This window comes from Apteryx rowi, unplaced genomic scaffold (assembly GCF_003343035.1).
Source record: "Apteryx rowi isolate R43461 unplaced genomic scaffold, aptRow1 scaffold_109, whole genome shotgun sequence".
Taxonomy (NCBI): domain Eukaryota; kingdom Metazoa; phylum Chordata; class Aves; order Apterygiformes; family Apterygidae; genus Apteryx; species Apteryx rowi.
The window spans coordinates 73,018-99,790 of record NW_020447297.1 but is presented as its reverse complement, the minus strand read 5'-3'; the positions used below and the strand labels follow the sequence as shown (position 1 = coordinate 99,790).

Below are 26,773 nucleotides of genomic sequence, written 5' to 3'. Positions count from 1 at the left end.
GTTTCCCAAAGGTGAGCCCTGAACAGGAGGTGAACAACGATCCTCCCCGTGCACAGGGAGATAAACAAACCCTCAGTCCCTCTGAGTCTTCAATTCTTGGGTTATACCATATTTTTAGAAGTGTAGAGATCTGATGTCTATAAGCACAGTTAATGATAATCCCTGTTAAGAGTCCTTAATCTGGGCATCTCAAGCAGGAAGAAACACGTTTTTTTTGTTTCAGCTGCTTATTCAAGATTCTCATGGCTCAAGCAACTAGTTGAAGGCAAGAGGCAAAGCCAAGGCAAAAATACTTTAACTTCTGGATCCCGGCCCTGTGTTCTGCACACAAGATTTCATCTGGAGAAGGGAGGGGGCTAACAAATCTAGGTAGGCAGGAAGGCTCGCTGCATTAGCTACTCACCTTTAATGTCTCTGTGGACAATCATGTTGCTGTGCAAGTAGAAGACTCCCTGCAGGATCTGCCTGGTGTACTTCCGGGTGACGTTCTCAGTCAGAGCACCGTAAGCTTTTAGCTGGTCCTTTATTGAACCCTGTTTCAAACAAGCAACGTGCACCAACCGTAAGGACTAGCAGAACTAGCTGCATCATGGCACACTGACTTTTTAAACTTTCCTGACTGTTATCTCCCAGCTAGAAAAAAAAGCTCTGCTGGAGAAATGACAAAATAAAACCCCACTAGGCACTGAACAGAGCAAGGACTTGTCCCTCATGTACTAGATGCCAGCAGAGAAAGATGTATGGTCTCCGATGGATATGAGTGCTATCCCTGCCAACAGCACAGGTCTTTTTCCCCCTCTAGTGGCTGGACCTTTCCAATATGGAAATGGAGAAGGACCAAACTGATGAGGGGCTACCACCCAAGGTGACAGGGTTCTTCAGGGCCGAGCTGATGGTTCAGTCTTCTATGAAGCCTTTCCCTCAGTAGATGAGGCAAGGCCAACTTCTTACAGCGAGGATTATCCACTGCCCTGAGGTGGGCAGACTCATGGTGGACAAGATCAACCCCACATAGGACTGTTTTCCAGATGCCCCAGAATGGACACGGTGCAGGTACCCTGAAATTCTGACTCAGGCGTGCAGGCTCCTAGTGGTTTGGTTTTATTGATCAAAGAGGGAAGGAAGCAGCAGTACAGACATCTATCCTCTGCAAGAGGCTACCCCCCCTTGGTTTTAGCTGTGTTTTTTGGCCACTTGGAAATAGATGTTCCTAACTACATCAGAGCTGGTTCTTCACAGGGAGAAACAGAGGCAGATTTGGGTTTCAACCACAGAGGTCAGGCATGCAGCTCCACCTCCAGCATTCAGGTTGGCTGGAAAGCACAGGGGAAACTCATCTTGTTTCTGCCTGTTCTGGGGCAGATCCAAGATTTGCCAGAGTTGTTCTCTTCTGGGAACAGCGGGACACGCTGCTCCAAGTAACTCACTCAGACTGTCCTGGCTCTTTCACATCCACCCACCTCTGCTATTGCTCTGCCTCAGCTACTATTTTGCCCTTCTTGTCTTTTGAGGCTGGTGCTGATCCTTTGGAGAGGCCTCACCTTTCCCCTTCATAGCGCTGCTGGAGTAATCTGGGATTCTCTGAAATTACCCCCTCATGCAACTTGCATGCAGGGTATGTTCCCTCAACCACAACCCTGCAAGCACTCTGATCCTGGCCACCCTCATCCTGACACGATAATCAGGAAGAGGAAACAGGACCTTTCAAGTAGATCATTCCCTTTTCTCAGCACAAATTCTAAAGAATAGGCAGAATACGGCAGGGAAGGAAAAGAAAAGACTGTCAGCTATTTAATGGGGGTAATTATAAGAATGTCAGGTTAACGGTACATCCAAGCTTGGCTCTGGGAAGATTTTGGCTAACAAGCTGTGTTAAATTGGAAGCCTGACTAGACCCAACATTTCAGAGCTGCTGCCCTGAATGGTTTGGGACCTCATTCACTTCCACTGCCATTAGACACTGAAGCCTTGAGCTGCTTTTGTGAAATGAACCGTTGTTGTGGCATGAAAGTCAATCTGTATTTGGTCAGAGCTCTATTTTATCACAAGAAAAACAAACATTCAACTTCCAGTCTTGCTGGACACTGCCCTAGCATCAAATGTTGGTTTCCTGGCTGCTAACAAACATCAGCACGTTATAGAATAAGCAGCAAAAGGACTGCTGAAATTCCCTGGGCTTATAGTCTGGGGTCCATGCTTCACGGTTATACAGCAAGGCCTGAACGTAGAGACGCCTGCCCACAGGGGCAGAGAAGACAGTGCTTGGATGGGATTCAACCATGTGGAAATCCACCTGATTACTCATGTGCAAGATGTGTTAGCAGAACTTCTAACACACTTACTAATGACCAGAATTATTTATGACCAGATGACTTAGTCCCTTCTGACCTTACAAATCTCTGTATAAACAAGGGTTTATTCTCCTACAGTCTAGGGAATGAATCCAGCTGGACAGGCCGGACTTAGGAGAACGGATCCTCCAGCAATATAAATAGAGCTGCACTGGTTTATACCAACTGATGAGTTTGTCTAGATGGCTGATATAACTTGCATGCTCGCAAACAGAGAAAAATTTGCGTACATTCTCCAGCCTCTGGCTGGACTCTCTTAAAGCTTCTTCCTTTTTCCCTAGGAATATTTCATCCTATATCAGCAAAGTCACAAAACGATGCCACCTCTGCAAGATAGAATAATGCTACTGACAGAAGGTTCTGTCCTAAACAGGAGAAGACTCACAACTGAGTAAGACTGTTTTTAACATACACGTGCTGAAAGCCATAAATAATTGGTGACAGCTGTGGGCGGACAGCTGTACTATTAACTCTTCCTGAAGGGATTTGTAATAAATACTTACGGATGGGCTCAAGACACAGTGTTTGGAGCCAGATCTGGATGAGGTCTCACATTCACCAAGTTCAGATTCCAGACTGTGAACACACCCTGCTCCAACATTCAAACCCAAACCCCGCATTCAAGGCTTTTGATTTGACCCACTGCACATTGAGGGGCTTGACCATGACATCTGACTCACAACCTAAGCTTTCTCAAGCCCTAGGGATGCTGAGATCCACTGTTTTGATTTGGCTCATCAGATACAGAGCAGCTCAGCGTAGAGATGAGCTTCAGATCCAAACTTCACCGAACTCCAGAGCAGTCTGAATGTGTCTCTATAGCTCAGGACAATCTTTAGCAGGAACTGCACTTACCCCTGGCATGTATTCGACAAAGATGGACAGCTTCCTCTCCTCAGGGTCTCGCAAGCACCCGTAGTACTGCACTATCCTGTCGTGCCGGAGAGTCTTCAGCAGCTGAATCTCACATTCTAAGGCATTTACCTCCTGCAACAAAACAGACACGCTCCGTGGGCAAACACATACCTCACCAGAACAGAAATACTACCCCAATACTGTTCAGTGCTAAACACYCTTTACAGTACTTGTGAAGCAGCCCACTAGGACATCAGCCATGTAAGGCTCAGAAATGAAGAACTCTGCCCTGAGGAACTGATAAGGAGAGAGACACAAGGGCTTGGCTTTGAGACAAATTTACTTATTTAATTATGCTCAAGGTAACTTTCTGAAAAGGTGTGAATGAGGTGTGAATGAAGGCACCAAAGCTAATGCAGCTCCCAGAGCCAAGAGCAAGAAGGCAGCAAATGTAGCAAGAAGGCTAAAACTAAGCAAGAGCAGACAGACCTGSAAGGGATGAGATCTGAGACACAGAGTGGGCCAACATGACCGAGGTACTGGGAGGGGAGGTAAAGAAATCATCAGAGCATGCTGCTCGACATCAGCCTGTCAATCACGAGCAACCACGAACCACTGGGGACCGCTCCACATCGAGGAGGCACACACAAGGCACCTTGTCTCCCATGCGTTGCCTTCTGGCAGGGACACGTGTTTCTCAGCCCCCCTATGCCCCACAGTGTGCTACAGAAGGCAGTCCTGCTCTCATACTCACTTTACTTGTCTCTTGACTGTCGGGGTCAAAAGGCACCTGCTTCACCGACAGCTCCCGGCCAGTGTCAGCATCATAGCAGAGATAAACTTCCCCAAAAGCTCCTCTTCCAAGCAGCTTACCCAGTCTCCAGTTCACAGGTGCCTGTAGAGCTACAGGAGAGACAAGAGAGTTGAGAAAAGAGCACAGCACAGAGACATCAGGGACTATTTGACCCTACATAGTGCAGACCACACCTGCAACGATATCACCTTTCTTTAGAGTCTTTCTTCCAGAAACTGCTTTATTGGGTAATGCTGAACCTTTTCTCTCTCCAGTTATAAGGGTAGTTAGCAGGATACAGCACAGCTGAGCTGCAGCCCAGGCAGAGAACAGCAGTTTTATCTCACTAGGTTGCAATCCATCACCAAACCAGCCAGAATGCACCAATTTCTATAACGTGGGCAGTCTTGCAATATCAGCCTGCAACACCATCTTTGGGTGCTGAGGTCACAGCAACGTAGGACAAAGAACAGGGAACTGATTTGTTCCCACATCTCAGGTCTCCTGGAAGCTTCCACTGTGTGAGCACATTGAGAGTTCAACGTGCAAACACTTTGCTGAAGCTCAACACATCATAAACACCAGCTGAGCCCATACGTACTCTTAACTCAAGGCCAAGGTAAGGCAGAGTGCGTTATATTAAGCCTTCCTCATTGAGATGTAAGCTAGTGCAGACTGCCTCTTGCTGGGGACAGAATCGGAGTGCATTCCCAGCCTCTTGCCACAGCTCAGCTGCTGCTCAGTAACTCAGTATTTCACGGTAACTCAATTTTGTGTTGAGGTCCAGACATACTGAGACCTCAGACACTTGCGTGCTTTGATTCACTTACAGTTCCTAGCTTTAGTAGGGGAGGTGCTGAAGACCTGCAGACCTTTTTCACAATTGTTCCACCATTTGGGTCTGTACTCATCATACTGCAAGGTGCCGAGCTTGCTGTCCCCATTAAAGCTCTTGGTTCGGCTAGAAGGGACAAGTTGAAACAGGTTCTCCTGTGGGAAATAACTCCTGGGGAAAGTCCTCCGGCCTGCGTGAGAAAAAGGGGAGAGTTACAGCCAGAAAGCACGCGGCAGCTTGTATCTGCCTATCGCCATCTTCTCACATGGCTGCCCAGATGCAGTGATGCACCTCTACAAATTAAACAGAACAAGTTTAATGAAACTGAAGCAAAACCCTGTGAACATTTTTAATTCAATTTAAAAGTCGTTAACAGCAGGCAGGATTACATTTAATGCAGAATGTTTCCAGAGGGGTTTGCAACAGTTTAATTAAATTAGGTTTTTGTTTGGTTTTAATCACAATTAAACTCTGAACAGACAGGGATTTACACTGCAAATTATCCCTGGCATCCCCTAAGACCACAACACAAATGACCACACACACAGTGCCAGATCGCACGATAACTACTTGCACAAGGATGTGTCAGCGAGAGATGAAGTTCATTCTGGAAGGCTCAATATGCTGTTTGCATGCCCTCAGTATTTTTTTTTTCCAAGGGAATTTGATCCGTATTCAGTTTTGCTTCCCACCACTTGCAGTATTGCGCAGAGAAAAGAGCTAGCAGCAGTGAGGCGATGGAGTGGTCCCTGAAGCTCAGGGCTCATCAGCTTAAAACAGAGACAACGCGAACAGACGCCACTACTGTGATTTGCCAGGGGATTTCCGATAGCTCTGCGAAAAGCCCGCTGTAAAGGACACAAACCAGCGTCCTCAAAAGCAGGTGACTGAGGGGAGGAAGAAGGTTGACTGTCAAGCATGAGAAAGAGCAGACCTTCAAGGTCTCCTAGAAGATACAGAAGAGGCAAGCAAATCCCACATGACTTGGTTCTTAACCTTTTATTGGAGATGCCTTCTTCCCAAGTCTCTCCTGTCCCAGGCATTGTTGCAAGCCGACCCCACGCCGCAACCCTGGTACCGCACCTCCCTCCCCATCTCTCCATCGTTTTCTTACCATCGCTGTAGTCCTTGCGACTTTGGGAGAGGTGGTATTGCCGAGGGAAGGTCCCACCTTTCCCAAACCTCTCACAGAACGGGATGTCGAAATCTGACAGGAGGGAAGAAGAGATGTGTTTCTTAGATCAGCTCAGTAGTGAAGGCCCAGAGCGTTTCTTACGGGAAAGCGTTCTGGTCTTCAGGCTCAATTACAGGGAAGAACGAGGTAAGAAACTGTTTGTTTGCACAGCAAGGCATTTGCCAAAGTTTGCTCTGAAATTTGTCCACAGCCACCCGTCGCTAGTGGAAAATAAGGGCAAGATGCTCTAGCCTTGGTCCCCCTAAAACCAATGGAGGTTTAACCACTGGCATTATGGACTCTGGCCCACAACAAGGCAGGGGATTAACACAGACTGTGTCTGGTTTCCAAGACTGAGTACTGAACATCTTATTTCCACATGGAAATACAAAAATTAGTGTAGACACAGAATGGCCAGGCAGGGGCAGGCCTAAATCTGGTCCAAAATCCCTGCTCAGATAGCAGCTATTTCCAAGGAAATGCAAAAATCCAGTGCTTGGCTGACATGGGACAATCCCTCACATCCTTCTCAAATGTGAGTCTTGATCTCTAAAAGTTGGAGACTGATTTAAACCCCTAGTGCCCCAAATGTCCACATTTATTTTGATTAAATGCCAGAGAGCTAGGTTTAAAATATATAGAAATGATTAAAGAGCATCAGAGTAAGATTACACAGGAGATTATGTAAGAAAGATGGATGGATACCTATGAGATAARTATACACTTCAAAAGAGAAACAAAACTAGAAGCACAGGAAGCCATCGCTGGTAGCACTGAACAACTTGAGATTAAAATATCTGCCATTTCCCCCCATCTTTCACCTCCTGTTTTTCCTCCATCCAACTCTAATGACACAGCCCATTCTGCGTGTTTGTTTGTCTTAGCCTGGGGCCAGCAGCCACTCCTTGGAGACCGCTCCTGGCCCTGGCCGCGCTTCGGCATGATTTCCCCATTACACCAGCGCACCGGAGGAGCGCCTAATGGCTGAAATATGGTCAGCAAGAAAAGCAACAACGACAGGTCAAGCGGCTCACGGCGAGCCACATGCGAGCAACAATGCTGAGCGACATTTTAAGGCGAAATGCCTGCCTGACCACCAGGGACATATTAAAACTTCAGCGACATGGCCTGGCTGCAGCTTCAGGTCTATAGTTCAATCTAGAAATGCTGCCTCTGGCCAGAAATGTGTTATCATGCTACAGGCTGACTGCCATTTGTTCATTTTTAATAGCGAAAGTCATTATAATATTACAGAGTTTCCATGACTTAACCAGCTGGATGTTTATATGTGATTAAGCAGTAACCTATGATCCTTGTGAGTTACCAATACACTTTCTGTGTCAGCATGTGCAGCGTTACTAGGTCTGTCTCCTATTAATGCGAATGGAGGAGGTTTGATTCCCTGGAGTGTTYGGGACTCAGGTTTTGCAATGTAGAAAGTCAGGGCCCTGAAAGCGCCACTCACGGGAACCTTATTAGAAATAAAAGGTGATGCCACGAGGCTGTTTCTCAGCGCCTTGCAGTTACTTCCAGCCAAATGCAAGAGCAAGGACCGTTCAACATCTTCACCCAGCACAGAGCCCATCTCTGATTTTTCAACAGCTTCATGCACTTGCCTCTGCTACCTCAGGGCACTTGCTGCCAGTCTGGATTGCTGTTGGCGTAAACTGAATCCAGAATAAGGCCCTGAGGTACTTAATCCTCATTTAAGCCTTGTTGGCTCTTGCAGCAGTAGTAGTAGCACTTGAGAGAGACAAGCTTGTGTCTGATGCTCTGGGTCCTTCAACTTTGCAGACTATTCATGTTTGATCAYTGCAGGGCCATTTGTGAAGTGTAACCTAAGCAATGGAGCTGGTTTGCTTGCAGGTTTTTAATTACTTTTCATGCAGTACCATCTCTCTAATAGCCTTTATCCAGTCACTTTACTGCCTGCTTTCTGCGCTTTTAAGTGAASACAAACTTCCAAGAGTGCTTACCCATGCAATCGAGACCGTCTTTGGGATGGCTCTTCCTTCCAGGAACAGGGGTTTGGGTGAAGGGAGGGCTGCAAAGGAGAAAAAAAGATAGGAGTCACTTTATTACACCCAAAAGGCTGTGGACTGAATTAGGAAGTGATTACATACAGAAAGCACCAACTGTATAGAAAGACCCCCTGGTCAATTCAGTGCACTCAACTGAGCTCTCATCCTTCAGCCTGCACAAGACCGAATGCTATCTTTTGTAGGACAACAGCTTGCTCCTGTGACCAGTGCAAACATGTTCCCATGATCCTGCAAAAAACAGTTACCAGGCTGAAACAATGATGTGGCCAAAGACTGCACCTTAGCGCCTATGCACAAGACGACCTAGGAGGAAGGCTGCAGATTCCTCTCTTCCCTGAATATCAAATGCTCAACGTGCAATATTCTGCAAAAATTGCTTAGTTCCTGTGGACGTCCCCATTGGGAGTCCTTCAGCCACGCTTGGTTCACACAGATCACCCTTCTCTGCAACGTCGTCTGCTCTGTGCCTGAATTTCCCTTTCAATAAAACGGACGTTGTGGTAGAAATTTTCTTTGTAAAGTGCTCTGAAGTCTACTAATGTCACAGTTAATCACGACTGATTTGCTATGGGGAAAAGAAATTTATTGTGTTATTTCTTAACAGTGCCTAGTGCCTTCCTCTGCTCACTTGAGGCTAACGTGATCTCAAGCAATTGGCAGCAAGGCCTCAGCTACATCTTTGCAAAAATAGTCACGCTTACTCCTTTTCCTGCCTTTGAAGAGTCTAGCCCTCTTCTTCATGCCTTTTCCAGCTCTCTAGACCCCATGCACAAAGCTGCCTGCTTTTTTGAATGTAAATCARGTATGCTACCCTCTTGCAAAAACGCCTAGCATTTGCCTCTTTGTTCCTAATAAAGCATTATAACCAGGCTGTGCTGCTTCTTGTGTTGTTATTCCTAGCAAAGTCCACGCAAAACTGAAGCTGGGCCACAGAGGCTGGGAGCAAAAGGAATCCAGCTTCAATACTTCCATAACAATGAGCAAATACATCACAGGAAATTATTAAAATCCACAGAAAGGAAATGGACCTTGACGCTGAGACAGATCCAAACCACAGAGCTGCAAAGCCGAAGCGTGCCCCACAGTCAAATCAATGCAGCCTTGGGGCTACGCGGCAAAAGCAGCGAGAAAAAGAAAAACTTTGATGCAGGTTAAAAAAAATAATTGCTTCCCAAAAGGACACTGCGTGTCGCACACAGACTACCACGTGCAGCAGCAAACGTATGGTCACGGCGCACGTGTGAGCTTGGATCTAACCYGCCACACCAACTATTGAACCGCCGTCTGCTTCAGTACAACGTGTCCTAGTTGCTTCCTGCTGAGAAGCTAAACTTAGTGGCTGATCGTCTGGTGTCCTTAGCACCTTGACTGCTGCAGCTGGGACTGCTGGCAATGCCTGGGGGCTGCTGGATTTACAAACAGTCAACGGAGGGCAGGCAGCAAGCCCGGAGGAGCAGGCACGGTGGGCTAAGGGAGCATTGATGCGGTGGCTGCAGGAAGCCAGAGGGGTAGGAGAGGACCTGACGGATTCAGAAAGCCTAGAGACAGACAACGGCAGGCTGGTCTGCAGACCCCCAAGTACGTTGTCCAGCTCGGACTGCTGCAATACAAATCACGCCGTGGCCCACTTCTCTGCAAGATAAACTCATTTTGTGGAGGTGTATCTTAATCCTGGCAGGACCCTCAGGGGATGCCACCAACGCCACCGCTCTCCTGCCGCGCATGAGAGACTGCAGTTCTCCGAACGTGGCGCCACRACCGACTCACCTGTCCACAGGTCTGTCCAGCGACTGGCAGCTCCCGGACAGCGACTCGTCAGGGCTGATGAAAGCTTCGAGCATCTGACAGCAAAAGAAAGGAGAAACGATGAAATAATGTGCTATAATTCTTTAAGCTCCAGTACTAACAGTCCCTCCGTCGCTCTGCTGGAGAGCATCTGGGCAGATCAGCGTGGCTCCATTGAAGCCGACTGATTCACACCAGCCCACATGGCCCCAGTAGACACGATATCTAGCCTAACAGGAGAGTTTTCTTCCTAGAGAAAACTTGTGTTAATGAAGCCCTCTCTGGATTATTGTTCTTCCCTATCATTATTTACTAGTAGGGAAAGCGAGGCAAAGGGAATTAGCACCCTGATGTTCAGAGCATGCTGAGAAATCAAGGAGATTCAAAGCTCTCAAAGTATTTGTGGGGGGGGGAGAAAGAAAAAGGACACAAATGACGTGCCCAAGGCTGACGGGATACTCTGTGCCACAGCCAGGATCAGCGCCGCGGGCTCCTGGCTTCCCCGAGCTGCCCTGGCACGCGAGACCAGCCTTCCTCTCCGTTGATAAGCGCGGCATCGACGGGGCTTTTGGCCGGAGGAACCGGCTTGGCTCTCGCCGGCTCAGTGAGTCAAAAGCTGCATTTGTGTCGCTTCCTGGATGAGACATTGTACTAGCCGGGGTTATTTATAGCCGGCTACTAACAATGGAGCCGTTGTGTCGAGCGGCGAACCTAGGGGCTACGCACGCRTCCGGCCCGCGCAGAGCTCGCCCCGGGCCGTGCCGCGGGCGGCGCGACGCTTCCTTCTGGCTGCAACCCCGCGGCTGAGCCCCGCCGCCGCCGCCAGCGGGGAAGCCGAGCGGCGAGGGTTAAACACCCCACGAGGAGGCACCCTCYGCCGGCTCCAGCACCCAAGCCGTTCCTCCTTCTCCGGATATGGGAACGGCCTCCTTTTCCCTGCGCTGTTCCTGCGTTAGACCTATTTATCTGGTTGTCATAACAGCTCGCYGTGTTTTGGCAGGCCAGTCCCATGTGGAAAGGGTGATTTTTCTCCGCAGTTTTTACCCCAAAGCCTGATGCTTCGAAGCGCACCAGCCAAGGAGGAGCAAGGCCCCCGTTAGACCCTGACTCCCCCCCTCTGCCAGCCATGCCACAGCCCAGCGGGCCTTTCCTTGCAGTTAACACAATGCTGGAACGGACTTGTCATTCCCCAAAAGCACAGAAACGGGGGCAGAACCGGGAATCTGAGCAGGGTCCATATTCCACCTCTGTCCATCTACCAAGCTGGTCTCAAGCGGCATCCCCTAAAAGGCAGCGAGCACCAGGTTACAGGTGATTTTGCAGCAGGCACATATAAAAGCTGTAGCCCAAGGACGTTTTGAGGGCAAAATCCCTATGAGGAAAAGCATGGCTATTCAATGAGGGGAAAAAAAACAAAAAACAAAAGCAGTTTTTCCTGCATTCATCCACCTCCGGGGAGAAGGGCAACATGCCACCCACAGTGTAATGCTGGGGAGAAGCGAGGAGAGCAGCTGGGAAACGTCATGGGGGCAGAGCTCAGCGCCCAGCTAGGGCTAACGTAGCTCCGTTAGCGGCCAGATTTACATCCAAGGGGGGTTTCACGYGGGCCCTCCCCCTGCACGTACGCACACTTCGTCTTAATCCTACCAAACATGTTTGGAAGTCATGTAAAAACAATAGAGGGCCAGCTTTTGGCTGCGAGCAGCACGAGATACATCTGCACGCYGACGCTGCCAAGACTCACCCGGAGCGACTTCTTATTTTATTAATGGCTGCATAATAAACCGTTAAAAACACAGCTTTGCCATGGAAACGCTGGCTGGGGCTGCGTGCGAGAACGGAGCCGGTGGGYGCTATCCGAGCGTAGGAAATGCTCGCCGGGCAGGATCCTCGGGGGCCACTGCCGCCGCAGCCTGCTCGCACGAGCTGCTCGGCTTGGGGCTCCTCCGCCTCCCTCTGGCGAGCGGCGGATCCCGGCCCYGTCCTCCCAAGAGCTCTGCAAAAGCCAGTCTTGCCCCCAGCGAGCCCGGGGTACCGCCTGCCTCGAGCCCTCGGGAGCTAGAGCCTGAGCAGAGATGCAAGCGGAGCGGGAGGCGTGAGCGGTTTTCCTTCTGGTCCCTCGACGCTCAAGACTCCCCGCTGCTGTAGGCAGCTCAAGGGGGAGGTATTCCTCACCGCTGTGCTTAAGAACAAGCTGCTCTTTTATTACTGAGGGATTGTGATCTACAAACTGTTTAATACGGGAGGAAAGAAAAGAAAAAAAAGGGGGGAAGGAGAGACGGACAAAACCCACAGAGAGAGGCTACAAACAGGGCCAAGTGCTGTAACCAGAGCTGAGGCAGAAACAGAGCTCCGGGAGCAGCGAGAGCTGCTGCCCCGCGTTGCGGGGCGGCTGCAATCACAGGCAGCTGGCTGCTGGCACGCTCCCTCGCGCTCCCTGGGATCCGGGGAGGCTGCGGCCGCGAGGGCCCATGAAGGCACGCGCCGGAGCCGGGCTCCTCCAGCGCCACCTGAGACGCCCGAGCACGCTGCAATCGCGGGGCAGACAGCCCCCGCGCACGCCGGCCCCGCTTACGTTCTGATCCATGGTCTCGGGGATGAACTCGCCCTCGCTGTTGATGCTGGTGTAGGATCCCTGGCGAGCGATCTGCTGCTGCTCTTCAGGAACGCTGCCTGGGGGCGGAGAGCTCCGGCCGGTGTGCAGAGAGCCTAGGACACGGGTAAAGACATGGGTCAAGGATGGAAGGAATTGCCACCGAGTTCCTTCCAGGGATGCTGCTCCAGGGACCGAAAACCTCCTGGGGATGTGCCTGGGTTTGAACTTGGGTGGAAGGGAACGGAGGAGCTAGAGATGTGATGCTCTTTACAGCAGGGGCATCCTACAAAGCTTTTGCAACCTGGACACTTGGTTTCGCTGTGGGGTCATACGACATCTAGCTTTCAGCCTACTCTGGCCCCTAAGAGCTTCGCACTGTGTCTAGGTACTCTGCTGATGCCAGGAAGAAAAGGACTCTTGAGTTTTGTCGTAATACAACCAGGCAAACTCAAAGCAAAACCCACCTTCCTCTCTGACCTCCGGGTATTTCCTCCCTGGATCACGTCACCGCCTGGTTCGGCGACGCGGGAAACAGCCTCGCTGTGCAACAGCGCTTACCCATTTCATATATGGGCAGCAGTTTGTACCGAAATTCTTCCTTCCCTACGTGAAAATGAAAAGGAAGGAAAAAAACAGTCCTCGAGTCCAAGAACCACAGAGAGGGAGAGGACCTACGGGATCAGCTCATCCCAGCTCCCTCCTGGGAGAGGGTGMCGTTCCCTATCAGCAGCCCCGGAGGCTCGCCCGCTGCAGCCGGCAGAGCCTCCACGCCAGGCAGAGCCACCTGGAAATCCCTAGGGCCGTGCAGTGCCCGGTGTGTCCCTCACCACTCATTTTAAGAGAGGGGCTTCTACTTTGCMCCCAGGAGAGAACTCCACAACTTCATTAGGTCGGTGTCCCATCCCTCCTCCAGATCCCCCAAATCCACCTGAACCGATTCCTTGAGCCTTTTTAGGATTCAGGGAGTGTTGCCCTCACTTGGCCTAGACACACAGGCTTGGCTCCCCTCGTCTTTCTGCAGTCCCTTGGCTCTATCCCTGAGCTGTCATCACTCCACAGCAAGGAACTGCTGACGGAGGTCTGTGCTGCTCCGTGCTGGAGCGGTAATGGGCCAGCATTGTGCAACACGAGCCTTCGCACAACACAACAACTTGTTTTTTTTAAGAAAACCTCTAAAAGGCACACATCCTTCAAGAGCTAGAAAGAACATGGCGATGCACTTCCCTGCGCTCCTTACCGGCTTTTGCTGCACTCTCGCCAACCCATTGGTTTGCCATTATCATTTGGCACAACGTGCCCTGGGCTAAGCACGATATTTGCAAGAGAAAGGGGCTGGAAAGGGGTCTACCCCGTCATGAAAAGCCAACACYGATCTATCAGCAAAACATTGCTGCTGCTATTCTGCATCACAGTTACTGCGCCGCATTGATCTCCGGCGCAACTCCATCAGCACGATCAGCACCACCGATCTGCGAGTCCCCACCTGTCACTTGAACCGATGCACATCAGGAGCTGCTAACGTTAACAGCGTCACACTAGCATTAAAGTTGATTAAATCAGGCTGGCTGGATTTACACCAAACATACAGATATCTCTGTCCCATTGCACATCTCCCTCCAGGCTCCTTGTTGCTTGGATTTTAAAAATAAGAATCATACACAGCTTTGAGTTACTTTTTTTTCCTTCTTCCTATTTGCTCCTTCACAGATTTCCTGCAGGATAAGAACGCAGTGAAAAAAGTCTAACTGAAGTAATGCCAAGATCAAGGAGGGAGACTCTCTCAAGCGCTGCAGCGCTCATAATGAACTGGCTTTGCACCAGCCCTAGGAACAAAACCAGTTGGGAAGTACAGCATCCTCTCTTGGAAGATAAATAAATGAATATGTTTAACCATTTAACGGTTCAGGCACCCTGAATAAATCACTGCATTATCATTCCCTCATTTGCTTAGCAGATGCCAACCTGGAATGGTGCGTAAAGACGTTAAGGTGGTCCTGGCTCCAAAGAGCTGCTAGATGGTTTGACACGGTGCAACTGCGGCGTCTTCACTCTGTTGGGCATCTCTGTTACGGCTACTCTCGGGCATGGGTCTGCTTGGGCAGTGCTGGGATCTCTCTCTACAATAACCCAAAAGTTTCCCAGAAAGCCTTAGGCTCGGATTGGACAGAGAGCTGCACATGTCCCGTCTGACTCTGAACCCAGGTGTCAACTCCAGGGAGTTAAATGAGATTTCTCAGAAGCGTAAAGACTTTGCCTCATCTCACATTAGGTCTTTGCCTGTCCAGCTACTCCCAGGCACTCAGGTCAGTCGTACTTGACCTTCCAGAATCACGTTACCTGCCAAAAACTTAAAAAGGGGATAAGACACCAGCCGTTTCCCAGCAGGCAAGGAAGTTAAACAAAACAGGCAGGCTTTTGCATGGCTGGAAACTGCTGGATTAAATTAGATCCCTTTTCAGTCGGGCTGTTCAGGTGGATAAAGCCGCGGAGGAGCCGCGGTGAGTAATTCGTGCAGCTTCACACCTATGGGAGCAGCGGCTGCTGCTTCGCCTCCACGTCCCCTCTCCTGGCCACGCGGGAGCAACGGAGGGAGGCCCTGGGAGTGTGGGAACAAGGCTCCCAGGCCCTCTCAGCCCTGCCCAGGGCCCAAAATGGAAACCAGGGGCAATGAGAGGCATATCAAACGGATTAGATAATCCGGCTTTATCCACCTAGAGACAGGCTCGCAGGTACYGGTTTATAAGCCAAACTCCTGGCCAGAGCTCAGCAGCCCTGTTCAGGATCCCTGAACTCGGAGAAGCTCTGCATCTTGGCACCGGTCGAGCATCTGACCTCAACTACCCTTTGGACCAAGGTGCTTTGGGAAGGGATTTCTGMTCCATGTTACGTGCTATAACGTAAAGCCACATACCGGAGAGGAGAGCACAGCATGTCCCGAGCGGGGCGAACCAGGCCAGCACGGAGACTCGCAGTCACTGCTGGCATCTGCTGGGGTCTTTCATGTTCCCGTCTGTTTTTTTTAATTTTATTTAAGCAGCAGCTTTCATGCAGGATGTGCAGAGCTTACAGCGCTGCGTGTACAGCCAGCTCCCCGGTGCCAGGCTTGGCTTCCCTCCGCCTCCGCCTTCTCCAGCTTCGCCCTTTCCCCACCCCAGCAGATCCTGCCCAAAACTTCACCCACCGCTGCTGGGACATCAAGCAGGGGTCCCCAGGGAGGCGCRAAGCCCCCTGACAAGCCGGGACAGGGTCTGTGGGCCTGTCCCCAGAAGTGTCCCCATAGAGTTTCCTCCTTTTGGGGCCACCACGTTCCCCTCTGGGCTTGAGCAGAGCCTGGGGCTCAGATGTGAACGCCTCGGAGCGAGGGAGAGATGATGTCTCGCTCCCTACCATCTCTCTCCCCGGAGCAGTCAAATCCTCCCCGAGTGCCAGCCGGGGTCAGCTGCCACCGCACGCGGGTCCTGGTACCAGCACCACCGGGTCACCGTGGCAAGGCAAGTCTCCGAGGCGAAAGGCCAGCCGTTCTCCCGACCGGTCCACGTTCGGCAGCGCCGACTGGGCTAGCGCCAGCGCCCGGTCTGCAGAAGGTCCGCGGGCACCCGGTGCCACGGCTCAGTGATCYGGGCTTGCCACCACGGAAGGACGAAATAAGTAAAGAAACAAAGCTTTTGGCTTCGAAATGCTGAGTCTGGAATGGGGTTCTTGAATATTCTGGGGCTGACGTTGCGAAACATGTCTTTCCTCAAAGTAAATAAAAACAGCCCTCGGTTATCAGAAAATGCAGAACCCCACTAGCTTTTAGCTAAAGTTTTCTGGCACTCGGCTGAATGTTTTCAGACCCTGGTCACCAAGAGACTGGAACATTTTCCATTTCCAAAGAAAAAAAAAATGGGGGGGGGGAAGATTTCCACTGAAAATGTTTATGAAAAAATAAATATAAATATATATATATTTTGACTTTGCGTAAGGTTTTTCAAGGACAGGGAGTGAAGAAGTTTTCTGTCCAGCAGACGTAAAAATAGCCAGTTCTTCTCCAGAACATCTACCCTCTTCCAATCTGCTCGTGCCAGCAACATACAGCTTTATTTTTTTTTGCTCCCGCTAACATGGCAAAGTCAGCAGAAAAACACAAGACATCTCAGAACCACTGAGAACGTGACCCTGAACCACCTTTTTTTATTAAGCTGCTTTAAATCTCCTTATAAATGTGGTTTTAAGAGAAAAGCTGAACTGAGTTAAGATCCTCACTTGATAGCAATCACTTTGATGACAGCAGCAGCAAACACTGAAATATTTTGCAACTGCAAGCAAAAAAAATACTTTCTCCGACTGAAATCCCAGTCTCTTAGGCTGCCTTTTGACTATTCACCAAGTTTAGTAAAATCCCCCATCCCAGAACCATAGCACAGCACCATCTCTGTCCATTTAAGGCCTGACCTCCAGTGTTATACCCCACCTGAAACGACGCCCTCCCTTGCAGCCCACTGGAGCGTCTGCTCAGCTGCTAGATTACCCAGTTCTGACTCAGGAGGGTAAAAAAAGGAAACGAAAAGCAAAAAACAAAATCGGCTGGATTGCGAGCGCCTAAGCAGGGCTGTATCAYCTTTGTACAGACGCCAGCTAACCCCAAACACAAGTCTGGCGTGCTGTCAACATGCAGGGGGGCTGTTGCCACCTCTGCTGCAAATTAAGAGTAAGACTTGGGGTCTGTGAAGCAAAATTAGAGGGATGCCTGCAGCACGGGCTAGTTCCCTTTGCTACCTACGTTATACCAGGGCACCGAGGAGAGAGTTTTCCACATGTGCTTGCAAGCAGCAAGCAGCCTCGGCAGCAGATCTGCCTGCGACACCCGGTGCTGCCCAGGCCTCCTGTTGCGTTACCTAGATTAAACCCGTATACGCTACAACCGTTCCTCCACTCAGCTATTCAGGCGATTACCGTGCGCTCTTGACAACTCAGGCGGTGGCACAAACCTGGTCAGAGACTCTCCTGGTCTTACAGTAAGGAGAGGCCATCAAAGCATGGCATCGAAACCAGTAAGAAAGCCTCACTTTGCAAGAGCCCGTTTTCTCGCTAGCACAGCTACACACGGGATCGATTTTGCCCGCGACGCTTGGTTCACCCACCAGTGACAGCTCCCAGTGCCACAGTTCTTTACTGGCTTATATTAACAGCTTAACAAGTGTCCAAAAAAATAAAATAAAAATAAAAATAAATTAAAAAAGAGCAGCAGAGATGTTATTTTGCTCAAGAACWGTTTCTGCCGAGGCTCTGCGCCTTACCCTGTGTTTGTGTGTGCATTTCATTCAGAATCATCTAGTGACTCTGGGCAAAGTCTCAAGAGCCGTGTGAGCTAGAAAGAAGAAAGAAAAAAAAAGATGATAGGAAAAGATATCCCTGGCACATCCAAACAACGGGACCAAAGAGCTCTTGTGGACATACCACCTGCCCCCAGCTTCAGTAAGAGTTAGGCATGGCCATCCCAAGGGCAGAATCGGATCTACTCTTGAAAAATGTTTCCTATATATCGTTGCCTGAGATGCAACAAACTGCAGCCTGCGTTATCAAGGCAGCACAGGCTATCAGGCAGAAACCGCAAATCCTTAGAGAGAAATACTCTTTGGGGCATGGAGAAGAGTCTGGAAGTGCTGATTGCCATATAAATAGGGAGCATCTTTGGAGGATGAAGTGCATCTTCATGTATATTTGTATAGGAGGGCCCCGCTTCATTCAAGACCTCTGACGCTGTCATTTCTACACTTCTCAAATAAAGGGAAGGAAATGATAGGGCTCTGCAGAAATTACCCTGTAACCAGCTCCCACAGATGTGGCAGAGAACATTCAGTGTAAGACAAATCATTACGCCTGCCTAGAGGTTGTTATATGAATTATACTCCTGCTACACAGTCCTAAGGACTGCTTCACCGGCTCCGTACACAGCACGCTGTTCTCTAAGGTCCAACAAGGTTCTTCACACAAAAGGTCCTACAAACACTGATGATCAAGAGTACCTATCATTTCAAATAGTTCAGTGTATTTTAAAAAGCAAAAAAGGCACAAACTCAAGCATAGAAAACCAAGGCAAAGGCCACGCAAAGCTAACAAACGGCAGTCCCCATAGGGCTGCAAGAAGACAAGGCGTTTGCCAGCCTGGCTTCGGAGCGAGCAGGCATCTGCTCCTAGCGCTTCTAAAGGGCAGGGATGGTCCCCTTCATTTGAAAGGGGACCACTACGAAACACTACACCTCCATTTGCCTAAGAAACCACAGAGGTAACTACTGCAGACTCCATTTCACCAACAAGAAGAACAGATCAGTGACACTGAGACACATCTCGCCCTCAGGCCGGTGAGAGGTGTAAGCAATTCCCACAAAGCCAGGAGGACCTGGGCCTGTGGGAGAAGCTGGCTCAGCTAAGGAAGCTAAGCCCAGCCAGCCACATATTCACCCACCTGGGAAAGGGAGAGAGCCGCAGAGAGTATGAACTGCAGAAGCTTATAGGAGTACGGATGTCAAAGTCTGGAAAAGCCTGGGCTTTCTGCAGGTCCTCACTCTTGACTATGATGAAACTCAGCAGCACCAAATTTATCAGATGCTTTTATCATGGCATTTCCCCCCTCATGCTACACCTCGGATCCTCTGCCCTCCCTTAGCTTTCATGCTGACTTTCTGCTCATCACAACTGTATCCGACCTGTGCAGCTTGCAGAGGCTCTTCCACAGATGGAGAGATAAGCAGCAGCTGCACTGAGCTCCCGGGGGGAGACATGAGGGTGGCAGTCCAAACCGTGACAGCTACAGGGATTGYGGGGGAAGAGAGAAAGGGGACGATGGTCCAGTTTACAACAGCACAACACACCCCGCAGAGTGTTGCGTTTCACCGACCTGTGGAATACTTCCGCGTCCTCTCAGAGTCTTTGTACAAGGATCCCATGATATCGCCCATGGATCTGGAGATCCTCATTTCATGCTGCTTACTGTTGTTCGGCTGCAGGAGCTGGGAATCAGACAAAGGGAACAATTGGACTCTGCCAGAGGCCAGGGCCCTTCCAAACACGCCATGGGAAACCCTGTATTTGGCTCCCCAATCTGACCATTCTCCTCCCAAAACAAAAAAAAGACTTAAGTGGAATCTAGGGTAACCTAAAACAATTCATAAACAATTCACCTCTATTATTAAAATACTCTACTAACATAAAAACTGAGTCCCAGTTGACAGTGATAAAATGACAAAAAAGACATAAAAGAATTCCTGAGTATAGCTGCACTGCATTATTTCCAGGCAGGTAAGAGGGATTGATCCCTGCTCTGAATCCGGGTTTGTTATCACAAAACCAGAGACTCTGCTCCGCGCTCCCTAGACTTCAGTGGCAGCAGCTGTATTTATATTGTATTTATAATCCTAAGCATTGCATAGGTTCTTCTGCAATGCTGCGGGTGCAGGATCAGGCCCTGCAAGGGAAGACAGACGAGGGGGAGAGTAAAGGAGAACCGTGCATGCAGCTGGTAACTTCACTGGTAGCAGCCAAGTCTTACTGAGATAATATGCTACCATGCGCTATGGTCTTGCGATAATTTTATGTATGACCCCCAGAACCACACATCCTTAAATGCAGGAGTACGGTTACACGCTTCACGCTGAGCTGGGTCTGCCCTCAAAGGTATGCAGGAATCCACCTGGCTGCCCTGCCATTAGTATCCGATGCATGATACTGCAACGTTTCTGCAGTTGCTAGTGCAGATTGTCCCATTTCTGCTCAGGACTTCTGAAACCCCAACTGACTGCTCAGTTTTCCTCGGGGCCTCTGGGCGCCGCACTTWTGAGAGCCTCCCAAAGAGAGCAGAGACATCCCGGGAGCTAGGAGCATCAGTGGCAGCGTGAGGACAAGCGCTGTGCCTTTCGAGACTCTCAGTCTCCCTCTCCGTACTTCTAGGAAACGAAAGGAAGAAAGTGTTGCAACATCTGCAAATCCCTTGCTTTACAGTCTGTGCTTGGGGCAGCACGACATGTGCTTTGGCAAGACGCTCCGTGCACGTGAGGTCAAGCTAACAGGCTTAACTGCAAAACCACGGAGCTCAGGAAAAAAAAAGAAAAAAAAAAGACAGTTCTGCAAGAGACTGAAGGATTTTCTAGTTTGCTCTCCCTGGTCTTTACAGTTTCAGCACCACAAGGAAGCAGCGGTCCCCACACTGCTGCCTTGCGTAGCAAGGGCCAGGGCAGACATGCTGCACGTGGAGACAGCTACAGAGGAATGGTCGCAGCATCCCGCAGCAGAGAGCACAGGGGGTTCCCTTGGGGTTTCACCTTGTTTCTCGCACAGTATTTAACCCCTCTCAGGTTGCAGGAGGAGCTAGCAGGAGCTGAACAACCACTCGCCTCTGTGCTGCAGATGCAGAAGGGCTGCAGAGCAGAGGACGATTATGTGCCAGGTGAGCCAGGGCAGGGTGGACCCCCCCTCCAGGACCAGCTCACCCTCAGCTCCGCGCTGTCAGGAGGTTYGTTTCCACTCCCTGACGCAATAACAAGGCGTCTCGCTCCGGACACAAAAGAGCAGGGAAGGTGACTGACTCACATTCGCTTTCTTTGGAGCGCTCACAAGGATCCGCAGGCTCTTCAGGGAAGGGCTTAGCTCCAAGTGTTCCATCGCTTTGTCCAAATCTTCCTGGGATTTCAGTGGGATCAGGAGCTGGAGGGAATTGAACAAACACCGGCACGGGGGAGTGTCACACATTTGGGTAAACAGAGGAAGCCAGACCCTCACAGTGAGCAGCTCAGGGATTGGTGGACAAGGGGGGGAGCTGAGAACATGGACAAAAAGCAGAGCCCCCATGCCTTCCAGCCTGTGGAGCTGTAATGTCATCCTCCAAGTCCTCATCTGCCACGGGATAGACACAAAACCACAAYAAAACACGTCTGCAAGGAGAGTGCTTAAAGGTCACATCACCAATTCAGCTAGTGGGCAGAGAAGAGGGCTGAGACCAATCCTCATGTTTGCTACCTGCTATTCTGGGGCTGGTCTGTCCCTGGAAGTTGCAGGCAAGACCTGCTGCTCCCCAGCCCCAAATCAGGCCTATGCATTCCACTTGGGCTGAAAAGAGCCCAAGTTTCTTCCTGAGGAGAAGGCCATGCAACGGTGCTCTGAGAAAGCAGAGAGCTACACCCAAGCATTGACTCTGGGAGACCCTCGGTGGCCTCCCTACTGCTGCAATCTGTGATTCTGTGCACTGACACAGTTTCCCTAGCATTTGAGCACTGGGTGAAATSAAGGAACATCTCAAGTAGGAGTCTACCTGTTTGGTGTGAAAGGTGTGCATTTCCCTTCCTCCAGGAACCACACCTTTGACTCGCCGCAGGACAAATTGAGCTTCTGCTCTTTATATGGTGAATAGGCTGAGAAACAGACAGTGCCCTGTCTGTAGAGCAGCTAAAGGTCCCAGTGTTTTCTCCATAAGGGGTAAACTCTTGCCCTCATATCTCCAGAGGGAATTTCACCCCTCTGGCATCGCTGTGTGGTGTACCGCATCATGCARTTGGACTGCAAAACTTCCAATGCTTAACACAGCTGCTTTTCAGAGGGGTTCTGTGGCATTCTGCTGCCCCGGGCTATGACTAAAAACAYGACTATTTGCCCCATAACCTGCCACACTCTGCCTAACATCATAAAAACAGGCCTCAGSCTCTGTAGGTTGCCTAGGGCATTGGCACTAAATCCAGCCAACAGAGCACATGTTCTCACCTGTGCCAAAGTACACAGCACTTCCACCTACCAAAGGGACCAAGTGGCCACAGCTCCCAGTACGCTCCCACTGACCTTGCTGGGAGCCACAGCTGCGGCCCAGCACTTCTGAAAGGCAGGCCAGCTCTCCAGGTGACCAGAGCTCATGCCACCAGCCACAGCAAAAAAGCTTCAGTGCCTCAGATCAAACCCCCAAGAAGACACTCAAAAGCTGCCTGTGTCTCCCTTTTTGATCATGGGGTGTTACCAAGGGTTTGGCTGTTGGCCCATAGGTAAATACTCCTCAGACTGTGTGCATCGAGGTTAGGATTTCAGGAGTGACCAGGTCAAGGGAAGGCTGTGGGTCCTGACCAGCAGAGATGAGGTTTCATCTTGGGAAAGCGCTACAGCCACCTCATCCACCCAAGGACCGCAGTCTAGTCCTGCCAGGCTCCATCTTAGAYGTCTGTGTGGCTGCTGTTTCTGCAGGGTCTGAACACCTCAAGGTTTAGATCAAGTTTCTCCTCTCCTGTGTTTTGCAGACAGGGAACTGAGGCCATCTGAAACAGGTGGCCTGCATATGTTTAGCATCAGGTGGAACATCATCCTCCCCCACCAAGAGAGCCTACCTCCAGCAGCTGTGGATAGCAAAGGTCTGAAGCTTACACCTATTGTAGGCACCCAGCTTTGAGACACTAAAGGACAGATCCACAAAAGAGCTGGAGCATAGCAATACCTAAGTTTTATGCACCCTGCTATCCTGCGGAGTTTACAGTCCCAAATTAGATAATACCCAGGACTCCAACAGTATGCTTGGGATGCTCAAGTATCCAGAAATGGGATTCATGGACAAGAGAAGGGAGTTGTCTGGCATAGCCACCGGTAATTGCTGAAGAAAGACGAGGGCAGTTCTCAAAAGATACTTAAGCAACAAACTCCAGGCTGAAGTGCCCATCTCAGCTAGGAGCACTCTTCCGGTGTAAGACATACAAACGTGATTGAGACATTTCTATGAAAAGCCAGAAGAGGAGACTCCAGAGCAAAGCATTTAGCACTCTCACCCAGGAGGGAGGAAAACCAGGTTGTGTAGCCTTTGTTCAAAGCCTGTTTAGTTATTTATGTGTAGGAAAAGGACTCCAAGAGGAGCTCTTCAGAAAGCCTCGCCCCAGAAGGTCCTACAGCCTRTCAAGGGGCTCAAGTCCTCAGCCAAACCAGATGGGGAGGAGAGAAAGACATCTTTGGAAAGATGTTTCTTACCTCCCAGGAAAGTGATCTAGTCAGCTGGGGATAACAGGGAACACCAACAACAGCCTTGTCTGGGCTGGCCCTCACAAGCAAGGCTGGAAAGAGATGCCCTGTTGGGGATATGGCTTGAACATGAGTGAGGAGAAAGTACCCACCGGATAGGTATCAGCTATTCAGGGCTTTCAGGAGGTCCATGGAGTTTAATAGTTAGGCCATGGTTAAACTTTGGGATCTGAATGAATCACCCAAGGTCACAGCAGATATCAGGCAAAGCTGGTATTGAAGGCATGTCTCCCAAATGCTGGGCAGTTGTCCACAGATAGCCTTTTTCCTTAAGCAGTAAAGACTAAGGGATATTCTCTCAGTACATTGCCTAACCCTCTTGAAGTTCACAAGGGCTCTGCAGGTGTATCAAGCAGAAAAAGCCTTCCTTCCTCTGCTCACCTAAACAGAAATGAGAACGGTGAAACACTGCTCCCCCTTGTTTCACCCACAAGCAGAATTTRACTCAACCATTAGTTCCACTGCTCACTCATCCCTTTACAGAGCTCCTCACAAGTGTTCAGAACTGCAGTCCCTCAGCCTCTGCTTTGAACAAAATGTTCTGCAGGTCACTCCTCCTCACTCCAATATCACAACACTAACACGTTTGCATGCCTGCTTCAGAGGAGCCAAAAACATCAGGCAGAAATTGTCCTTCCCTAAAAGGGACTGCAGCCAGTATTTAGCTTGGCTTTACCTATTAACCACATCTGGCGAGTAGATTTTGCTCCACTTGGCTTCCAGATTGTGGTACACATGTGGGCATCAGGAATAGATATCTACTAAACATAAAACTCAATATAGATACATGCAGAACCACGGAAGTAATCGCCAGGGTGCATTTCCAGTAACCGGGTTCCTTCTGTATATAGTGAGCAACCATGACAAACAGCAAAGTTCACCTACACAGAAGCTTCACCAAATGAAGCTTATTAGATTTTCTTCTTGCTTTTAAACAGTACACTCCTTTGGAGGCTAATGTTGCAGTATGGGACTTGGCAGCCAATCTATTGCAGTCTCACAAGTCTAAGAAAGTGAGTGCAAAGAATGAGTTTTCACTGACCACAACAGTATTACTAAATCTCACTGTGTAAGATACACTAGAAAGCCAAAGAATAGTAGGAAACAGGGATGGGGAAAAGTCTGAGAGGTCAATTAGTTCATCTTCCCAGTGCAGGACCAAGTGGCATCAGCAGTTCTTGACAAAGGTTTGTTTAATCTGCTTTTAAGCCTTCCCCCAGAAATGGCAGTTCTACCATTTCCCTAGGCTTTAACGCTCCTTAACCTTTCTAAATGATGACAAGAGATAGCCCTTGCCTCAGAGGAGACAGGCAAATGGAGGTCAGAAGGAAACTGGTGGTGCATCAAGGTTCAGCATTCTGCCCAAGGTCACACCACAAGTTGGTAGTGGAGATGGGACAAGTGAAGAGATGGCACACAGCCACACCTGGTGCCACAGGGAGCAGCTGGTTAGCAGTGCATGCAGATAAAACTCAGAGAGAGCATTTGCTGAGCCAGTAGGAGCCAGCGTTCAAGCCATAACACTGCCAGCCATCTACAAGTCACCACATCCTGCTGTCCGTGGTCAGGCAAGATTTTGCTCTCCTGTTCATCAGAAAGATGAGCCCAGCCTAACACTAACACGCAGACATGCCCCCTACACCATGCTGTATGCCCGCGGTCAGGCCCTGCTCTTATCTATACCAGCCCGAGCCTGTTGCTTCCACAGCCCCACCAGGATGTGATTCATGCATGCCCCTACTCCACCCAGCCAGCATGGTCATCTCACTGAACTTGGCTTCAGGAGTCCTGCTTCACTGGGACGGAGACTGACATTTAATAAGTGTTTGTAGGAGGCAGTTGGCCTTAGTGTAATTTTGGTCTACAAGGTGCTATTGCAACAGAAACATCTAATGGCAGCAAGCAAAGAATTACTGTACAGCTTCCTTTGGGTATGAAGAAAGGGTGAAACATTTTCTTGTAATGAGTCTGTGGTCAGGCCTTCTAATCCCTATGGTAACTAGGAGTACCCAAAGGCCTGCTTGTGGTCCTGCTATGTGCTGTACACATGCCTAGGAAGACAGTTTCTAGCATGGGATAAAGTACATTACCTAGGCTTCTATTTGCTGTTGTTGGAAAAAATACCTCTTCCAGAGGAAAGAAACCTGGAATGAAGTGAGTCATTCCTGGAGAATTCAATGGCAGGCTTTTCCCGGGAGGGCTGTTGGAGAATGCCCAAGATTAGAAACCTGACCACATTCAAAGCTACAGACTAGTGGACAGTTTGGTATCAGGAGGTAACTATTACAGAAAAATAGCAACTTTTTTGTGGTCAAACCTCCACCAACAGGGAAGAGAAAGAAAAGAGAAAGCTTTCTCCACATCTTCCCTCTCCATTCATACTTTAATGAAAGGCCCCTAATCATTTGCAATTAACATTCTAATAAGTAAGTTGTAAGGGCAGTTCCAACAGAATTAGTGTTTCAAAGCTACCTATTTGTCATTTTGCCCCTTTTTTCTCTCCCCAAAGATGAACCCAACTTGAGAGTTCAGTGGCTCCAGCTCCCTGTACAGCTCAGGGCAAGATACCTTGCAAGAAAACACTGAACACTCAAAAAACAGATGCCAAGGTAAGGACACCTCATCAGTAGCTTCCATAACATTTCTTTCAGTCACAGTGCTGGGCTCAAAGAACAAGTTGTAAAAATGCAATTGCCTGTGTTATGAGGAAGGTCAGGCTAGAAGGCTCTTCAGGCCTTAAAATGCAAGGATGGTGGAGCAAGGGTTTCTTGGACATTTGCGTGTGGTCATATTACCTGCTGGAGGAACCTACAGTGGTGCGTGGTTCATTGCAGACCTAGTCACAAAAGCAAATGCACACAGTTGTGGGGTTCCAGGGTTAAACCAAATGAGTGCTAGATAAAGGCATGCTACGTTAACACTGCTGTACCCTAATGCCAAGGTCTTCAGCATGCTCCTGCAACTGCTCCCCAGAGCTGGGCTTCACATCTAACCCAAACGAGAAGGAACCTACAGTCACTTCTTGTGGCTCGCATGAAACTCATTTGGTCTCAGCTGTTCTGCTCTCTGCCCTGTGTGTGCTCTCACCTCCCATCATGCTGAAAGTTAGTCCTAGTGCCCCAAGGATGTTGATGGGGAAATGTCTACTGCTGCTGACTGTGCTACTCCCTTCTGCAGGTGAACGGGCAACGTCTCCAGCATCTCAGTTACTTAACTTCTCTCTCTGTTTGAGTTCGGAGGAATTTTTTTTCTGTAGGAAGGACAATGTTCCTATGTCACCATTTAAATACACCTTCAATGAAATCATTTTGAGAAGAGCAAGC

The 26,773-nt window shown here is 49.6% G+C and overlaps 1 protein-coding gene across 2 annotated transcripts in view; it reads right to left on the bottom strand.

The window, feature by feature from the left end:
* The window catches only part of LOC112969323 (mitogen-activated protein kinase kinase kinase 3-like), a 68,560-nt gene that overhangs the window by 4,610 nt on the left and 37,177 nt on the right, over positions 1-26,773 (bottom strand). For both annotated transcript variants that reach the window (XM_026072514.1, XM_026072525.1), the window contains exons 6-15: positions 21,000-21,113; positions 19,312-19,423; positions 12,411-12,544; positions 9,818-9,891; positions 7,985-8,052; positions 5,949-6,041; positions 4,830-5,024; positions 3,961-4,109; positions 3,207-3,338; positions 404-533 (exon numbers count right to left, since the gene is read on the bottom strand). In XM_026072514.1, coding sequence (XP_025928299.1) covers positions 404-533; positions 3,207-3,338; positions 3,961-4,109; positions 4,830-5,024; positions 5,949-6,041; positions 7,985-8,052; positions 9,818-9,891; positions 12,411-12,544; positions 19,312-19,423; positions 21,000-21,113 — 1,201 coding nt within the window. The remainder of the gene's footprint in view (positions 1-403; positions 534-3,206; positions 3,339-3,960; positions 4,110-4,829; positions 5,025-5,948; positions 6,042-7,984; positions 8,053-9,817; positions 9,892-12,410; positions 12,545-19,311; positions 19,424-20,999; positions 21,114-26,773) is intronic.